At 45.0% G+C, this 7,980-nt stretch overlaps 1 protein-coding gene and 1 non-coding gene across 2 annotated transcripts in view; one reads left to right on the top strand and one right to left on the bottom strand.

Annotated features, from left to right (window-relative positions):
• Nucleotides 1-801: 801 nt before the first annotated feature.
• Nucleotides 802-873, bottom strand: trnae-cuc. Its single transcript has one exon. It is a non-coding gene; the product is annotated as a tRNA-Glu (tRNA).
• A 485-nt stretch (nucleotides 874-1,358) lies between these two features.
• LOC119414876 (caspase-8-like) overlaps nucleotides 1,359-7,980 on the top strand; it is a 9,844-nt gene continuing 3,222 nt past the window's right edge. Inside the window, exons 1-4 of the mRNA XM_037681996.1 lie at nucleotides 1,359-1,689; nucleotides 1,766-1,800; nucleotides 1,882-1,987; nucleotides 2,807-3,350. Of these exons, the coding sequence (XP_037537924.1) occupies nucleotides 1,359-1,689; nucleotides 1,766-1,800; nucleotides 1,882-1,987; nucleotides 2,807-3,350 (1,016 nt within the window). The remainder of the gene's footprint in view (nucleotides 1,690-1,765; nucleotides 1,801-1,881; nucleotides 1,988-2,806; nucleotides 3,351-7,980) is intronic.

Below are 7,980 nucleotides of genomic sequence, written 5' to 3'. Positions count from 1 at the left end.
ATTATTATTATTATTATTATTATTATTATTATTATTATTATTATTATTATTATTATTATTAACGAAGCCAAGATTCATCTTGTCTGCTGGCCTCCTTAGATACAGAACTTTACTAATTGGCTTTTATGTAATTGAATGTTCCTGTAAAGTGCCCTGAGACAACTTTGTTGTGATTTGGCGCTATATAAATAAACAGAATTGTAGTATTATTTGTAACAAAAGGGTGTCAGCAAAGTCCAAAGGAAAAGTTTACAAGACAGTGGTGAGACCAGCTATATGTTATATGGTCTGGAGACAGAGACATGGACAAAAAGACAGGAGACAGAATTGGAAGTGGCAGAAATTAAGATGTTGAGGTTCTCCTTAGGAATGACAAGGATGGATAAGATTAGGAATGAGATCATCAGAGGTACAGCACAGGTTGAACAACTGGGAGATAAAGTTAGAGAGACCAGACTGAGATGGTTTGGACATGTCCAAAGGAGGGACAGCGGTTTGCACATGTCCAGAGGAGGGACAGTGGGTATATTGGTAGAAGGATCTTATAAATGCAGCTGCCAGGAAAAAGACAAAGAGGAGATATATGGATGCAGTTAGAGAGGACATAGAGATAGTTGGAGTGAGGACAGAGGATGCAGAGGACAGAGTGAGATGGAGGAGGATGACTCACTGTTGAGACCCCTAAAGAGGGAAAAGCTGAAAGGTTTAATTTATTGGATTTTATTAGGGTTTTTTTTTTTTACTGGTTTAATTTATTTGAAATAACCTTTTCAGAACATGGCATATAAAAATAAAAAGCATTTCCCTGACCGGGAATCGAACCCGGGCCGCGGCGGTGAGAGCGCCGAATCCTAACCACTAGACCACCAGGGAGAATTCAATAATTTGCAACAAAAACTTTATTTAAAGGAACTACATACAGTCTTTAAAACTTCCTTTCTGAAAGGGAGCCATCCAGATTAAAAGCTGCATTAAACCACATCAGTTTATTCACATCGTAATTTTAGTCATTAGTTAGTTAGTTAGTTATTTCATTCAAGCAGAGGACAGAGAAACGCAGCCCTCGTTTTGACCTGCAGTGCCCCCTGTTTGCCAGCAGGGGGCACAAACACACCAAAAGATGGACGTTATTCTACCATAACTCCGATTCAATTACCCCGGTACTACTTCCGCACGAGGTTTACTTCTCACACATCATAATCCTCCAAACCTCACTTCACAACTCTGGACCTGGCTCCTTAAATCACTTCATACTTTCATGAACAGAAACTAACTTTTCCGCGGCTGTTTCCTGGTGGACCACCGGTTTCCATTTGACTACTGGGATTTGAAAGGGAAAGCAAAAGTTCCAACGCAACATGTCGGCCAAAGACTCTCTGAGGCGCAATAAAACCTACATTCAGATGGTTTTATGTGGAGACCACAGACTCATCCTCAACAAAGTCCAGGAGAGGAACCTGATCACGCCGCGGGAGTACAACAACCTGAAGATCATCCGTGGAGAAGATGTGGAGGGTCACGTGGTTGAGCTCGTGGATAAAATTATGAACAAAGGAGAAGACACCTGCAAAGCCTTCCTGGGCCTCCTGGAAACGGATGAGGAGATCAGAACCACCTTCCCTGAGCTGCAGACCATCAGGCTGAGAGACACCTGCCTACCTTCACCTGTCCAGGCCTCCTCTAATGATTGTGGTAAGGTCACATCCTGCAGCTGTGTTTACCTGCACGCTCAGAAAACATCTCATTGTATTTGTGTTTGTTTCAGGTGATATGGTGCCAGAGTCCAAGAGGCAGAAGAAGGTGAGGTCCATTGTGCATCAGCAGGGCATCACCTCTGTTATGAAGCTGTAATATGACTCCTTCTGTGAAAACTGTTTTCAGGACGAGCTCTATGTGTTGAAAAGCCGGCCCGTTGGGCTCTGTGTGATCATAAACAACGAGAACTTTGTCGCCAGCACGCTGAGAAGGGGAACAAACAAAGATGCTCGTAGGTCTCCTCCTGACATCTTTCACAACCTTGTCCTGTTTGTCCCTCGTCGCTGAGTGAAGAGGGAGATTTAGAAATCCCTCCATCCATTCGTCTGTTCATGTTGTGAGCATGACAACTTGGAGATAAAAAAGGGAGCTACCGACACCCATTTTGTGCATAAGAAAAGTTCCTTTCAAAAATTGGGTTACCAGTTCAAAATGCAAGATGGCTGCCTCCATATATGTCTTGTGAGTGTAATAACTTGAAAGTTATGTGAGGTACCAGCTTCCATTTTTGTGTGTGGCTACAACTAGAAATAATACAAGATGGCTACCGCTATACATGTATATATGTAAACCTTGTTAGCTGGATAACTTTAAAAGATCAGCAAAGTGCCAACTTCCATTTAGTGTGGCTACTTCTAGGCATTAAAATGCTTTCTTGTTTTTGTATTGCTTAAAAGTATAATGTTCTCAAATGACTGGGGTGGATAAACATTTTGGGGGCAAAGGCCACCATTGGCCGCCCCCTGGTTCCACCACTGCACCTGGAGGTGAATAACATGTCTCCCTCGGCCCTTCAGGATCCGTCACTCTGCGCTGCATTCGACAAGAATAAAAAAAACCTCCCTTTGTTCTTCTCCACGTGTAACTCGTCCCCTCTTGAGTTTCTTGCATTAAAAAACATTTAGGTTTACTTCATTCTCTGTTCAGTTCCAGTCCAGAAAAACACTTGTCTCCAAATCTACAAACATTCACTGTTCAAATCTGTTAGTGACGGGGGACATCGGCTTGTTGTGAGTTGAATCATTTTCCGTTTTGTTTAATCTCTCTGCAGAGAGCCTGGCAGAGGTGTTCAGCTGGCTGGGCTTCAGGGTGCTCATGTGCAGAGACCAGACTCAGGACCAGATGGTTCAGACCCTGGTGTTCTTCGCCTCTCTCAGGGATGGCGTTCAGCTGCCAGAGCTGGGTGTTGAGGAGTGGTCCGGCAGTGGTTTCACCGCTCCCCAGCAGGTCCTCGGGCATGGAGACGCCTTCCTCTGCTGCATTCTGAGTCATGGAGAAAAGGGGGCTGTTCTGGGCACCGACTCAAAGCCTCTCGCCATTAAAGAAATTACAAGAACTTTCAGGGCCACTGAGCAGTCGGCCCTCGTTGGAAAGCCCAAAGTGTTCCTGATCCAGGCCTGCCAGGGAGGTCAAACCCAGCGAGGTGTGGTGATGAAAGACGTGGAGGTGGACGGTGACTTTTTGTCCGTCCCGGAGGAAGCAGACGTTCTCGTTGCTGTGGCCACTGTTGAAGATCAAGCTGCATTTAGACACCCGACAGACGGGAGCTGGTTTGTCCAGTCTGTGTGTCAGCAGCTAAAGGAGCGCTGCCCGAGGTAAATAAGATTTTAAAAAGATTTAATCACAAATCAATCGTGTTTTTTGTGTTGTCGATCTGATTTCACTACTGTACTAACCACAGAACTCTCCAAACCACTAGAGGGCGCTCTGGTCATGTGACCTTGTGATTCACTGCAGCTACGGCGTTACCAAAACTAATGTCTGCACTTGGTGTTTTGACTAAATAGCCCTCAGACTGTGTAATAAATAATTAATGTACGTAGTATAGTAACGTTATTAAAACATCCAGCAATTTTCAGTCAGGTCATCTGGACAGTTATTTTTTTTTTTCTGAAAGGAGCATGAACTTTGTCGGTTATTAAAACATATTTATTAATGTAACAATGGCAGAAAGCTGCGTGTGCTACAGATGTAGCAACAAAAGAGAAAAGGGAATTGCCTCAGTGTGAATGATCCGACCAGAACCGAAGGTGATAATGGACCCGTTTAAAAGCAGCCTCTAAAGCTGATGTAACGGCTGTTAATTACTGAATTAGCTCTTAGATCGTAGCTTCTGAGGCACATATTCTGTTCAGGCTGAATTGTGCTACAGTTTAATACAAATTAATAAACAGTCCAAGCTGCTGGTAACTATTCATTATCTGCTCTCTTGTACTTTATGTAAAATGTACTTTTTTAAGTTTAGGTATTGATTAGACACTGATCACTGCAGCTAGCAGAGCCTACAGAAACACAATTTACACGTTAAAAACTTAGTTTCAGACTCGTCAACTAGCTGAAGTTGTAGTTATTCAAGCAGCTATAACGTCTTGAAATATTTAGAAGTCAATCATTAATTATTGACTAACTTCAGGTGAATAGGTTAGGTTCAGTGGTGTAGTCTAAATTTTTGTAGTGGGTATACTGTGTTTAGAAACCAAAGTACACTGGTTAGTACAATGTAATCATTAATTTATTTTTATTTTTAAGCATATTAAACATTTACATATTTATCTGATGCTTATATTTGAATAAATGAACAATTAACTTTCTACAACAGTTGGCTTTGTATTAAAAACATGTTACAGATTTTATAAAGCAGTGTCAAAGCAAAACATGTTCAAGTATTAAGTACAAAAGTATTCATTATACAATAATTTTCTGGATAAGCAAATGTAATAAAGAATCTCTGCATACAGATAGATTGTTACAGAAGCATTTAACTGCTGTTTAACGTATCAATGACACGTGCCTAATGACATGTCATGTTTCAATGGGCACTTTTAAGTGGGTATTCTGAAATTCTCAAGATTTCTAGTGGGTATACTCTGTATGCCCATGTATCACATAGACTACACCACTGGTTAGGTTTTTGTTTATTTGTCATGCAGATCAACACAAGGCCAACAATGCAATGAAATGCTGAGGATGAGAAGAACTGTCTTGACTCGCCAAAAAACAACAAGAAACACTAAAGAATGCAACAGAAACACAAAAACAAGGCACCAAAAGTGAAAAACATCTACAGCAGCATGCTCCTATTAGCAGAGTGGTTCTGTTGGCAGTGAGATTCTCTTAGCACCATGGTACTGTTAACAGCATGGTACTGTTAGCAGCGTGATGATAATAATGACCGCAGCAACTGCCCTCCCATGTCGTGTTTAGATTACACCCAAAATTCCAGAATTGCGCCGCTCAAGATAGCTGCATGTTGGAGTAGCTCTCACATTCATTTTGAGGTTTTGCTTTTGAAAACTTTAATTAATCTTTTTTTTCTGAATGCAAATTGCTTTTTTCTGATGATTACTTCCTCTGGTATCAGATGCTGTGCTGCTGGCTGGCAGGATTTTTACTGAAACCTTTTTTACTTTTGGACATCTGTTATGATGCATAACCATGACAACAGGGTGGTTTTCTACAACTGGGAACAGCTGATTAACATCTCAAAAGCTCAAATCTCAACTGCAGCCCCAAATCCCAAATGAGTTAAAAAGGAGGTGCCGTGGATGCATTCCCGTCTACCTGCAGGCAGTGCTTGAGTGCCTGACTGCAGAGATTTTGGAGGTAGTGGGAAACGCAGCTTGTGACAGCGGGAGGACCAAGATCATCCCCCGGCACCTGCAGTTAAGTCTGTGGCAATAAGGGGCTTGGCAGGCTGCTAGGAGAAATGGCCATCACTCAGGGAGAAGTTCTGCCTGACATTCAGGCAGTCCTGCTGCCCAAGAGGACTGAGAGGTCTGCTTGTCTGGGTGGACAGATTGACATCTGTAGCCAGTTTCTTCAGATCCACTGTGGGACGGACTGCTACAAGAGATCCTTCCTGCCCAAAGACATCAGCATCTAGAACAACTTTAATGAAACCAAGATGAGCTACAACAACAATTAATTTCCATTTGGGATTAATAATGTATATTTGAATTTGAATTTGAATATATTTTTCCATCTATAACATCCAGCTGTTTTACATGATTGTTGTATGAAATTAGTTTTAATTCTGATAGATCGATAGATAGACAGACAGACAGATACATACAAACAGGTCTCTCTTGTAAATGAGTCCTCGAGGCTTAATGAGACTGACAACAAATAAAGGTTGAATTGAATACATACATACCTAATCAATCAGTCCATCCCCCATCCCTCCCTCCCGGGGGGGGGGGGGGGGGATTTGAGGCGTCCAGTAGCATTTTCTAATTATACAGAAAAAAGACATGAAATAATAATAAAAAAAGCAGAGCACACAAATTTGAAAAAAAGACAATACATTCACCTATATACAGGTACAGGTCATAAAATTACAATATCATGAAAAAGTTGATTTATTTCAGTAATTCCATTCAAAAAGTGAAACTTGTATATTATATTCATTCATTACTGTTAAGATTTGTGTTCTTGGATTCGAGCAAGACACCTGGCTGTAAGGATGGTACCTTTCTGTGGCCCGGTTTGTGTCTGTGTTCCCTCGTTAGTTCCATTAATGCCATCCTTGTCTCGTCCCAGCTGTTTGTAATCACGTCTCGTCTTGTCCCTGTATATAAGCCGTCTGTTCTGTCTTGTTCGTGGTCGCGTCGTACTCGTTGGGTCTCCTGTGTTCCCCCCTGAGTCTTCCTGGTTCCTTGAGTCTCCCGTGTCTCCTGAGTCCTCCTGAGTTTCCCGTGCCTCCTTCCTATTTCATGTAAGTTTTGCTGCCCCGTCAGCTTGTTATTTTGTACCTTTATTTATCATTAAATTCCTATTTTTGTATTCTGCCGAGTTGAGTCCCTGTTCTGCACTCTGGGTTCGCTCCCTCCTAGCAAATCCTGACATTACGACACGACCAGACCAGAACCCAGCGGGCAGGGTCTCTCTCGGCAAACTCACCTTTTTTCTTTTTTCCCCCCCGAGATAAGATGGACGAGCTCCACTCCGTCCCTGTCCTTCTGCAGTCCCGCTGCCGCCGTAGTGGCAGAAGACGGTTCCGGAGGCAGTCCACGGCGACCGGCCCGGTCTCGTCGGCTGAGCAGAATTCTAGAGCTGGTTCCGGTGTTTCTGTGGGAGCGGGGTCCGCCGCCTCACCTCCCAGGTTTCCGGTGGGGGCGAGATCCAGCGACCCGCGGGAGCTCCAGTCCACTCCTGTTCGGTTTGGTGAGTCCGGTCCACTTGACGCCACAGGGGTGGGTTCCGTCGCCTCACCTTCCAGGTTCCTGGTGGGGGCAGAATCCGGCCTCTCACCGCCACTCCGCGCCGCGGCTGTCCGACCCAGCCTGACCGTACCTTCGGAGTGTATTCCTAGTGACTCCATGGGGGCGTGTTCCGCCGCCTCACCTTCCAGGTTTCCGGTGGGGGCGGCACCCGTCACCACACACCCACATAGAGACATTACCTTTTTTCATTCATTTTCACCTGAAGAGATTTTTCAAATTAATCAGACCCTATTAGAATTATTTCATTCTGCTAAAACTAACACGTCTTCCTTTGATATCGTTTTGTCCCAGATGGAGGATTTTTTACTTTCTATCCCTGGTCTTTCTTTGCTCCTCGAGTATAATTTTTTACTATTTAAGATAGGGACTTTTAAAACCCCTGTCACTGCCATCCCTGAGGTGGATTCCACGCTGCACGTAGCCCCTGAGGTGGATTCCACGCTGCACGCAGCCCCTGAGGTGGATTTCAAGCTGCACGCAGCCCCTGAGGTGGATCCCCTGAGGTGGATTCCACGCTGCACGCAGCCCCTGAGGTGGTTTCCACGCTGCACGCAGCACCTGAGGTGGTTTCCACGCTGCACGCAGCCCCTGAGGTGGTTTCCACGCTGCACGCAGCCCCTGAGGTGGTTTCTACGCTGCACGCAGCCCCTGAGGTGGTTTCCACGCTGCACGCAGCCCCTGAGGTGGTTTCCAGGCTGCACGCAGACCCTAAGGTGGTTTCCACGCTGCACGCAGCCCCTGAGGTGGTTTCCACGCTGCACGCAGCCCCTGAGGTGGTTTCCACGCTGCACACAGCCCCTGAGGTGGATCCTCAGCTCTCCTGTTCCGAGGGGGTTCCGGCGGATGCTCCTCATCTCTCCTGTTCCGAGGGGGTCCCGGCAGACACTCCTCATCTCTCCTGTTCCGAGGGGGTTCCGGCCGACGCTTCTCATCTCTCCTGTTCCGAGGGGGTCCCGGCAGACGCTCCTCATCTCTCCTGTTCCGAGGGGGTCCCGGCAGACGC

Source organism: Nematolebias whitei, chromosome 9 (assembly GCF_014905685.2).
Source record: "Nematolebias whitei isolate Nwh7 chromosome 9, NemWhi1, whole genome shotgun sequence".
Classification (NCBI taxonomy): Eukaryota; Metazoa; Chordata; class Actinopteri; order Cyprinodontiformes; family Rivulidae; genus Nematolebias; species Nematolebias whitei.
Note: the sequence above shows the minus strand (reverse complement) of the source record. Positions and strands in the feature narration are given on the sequence as shown.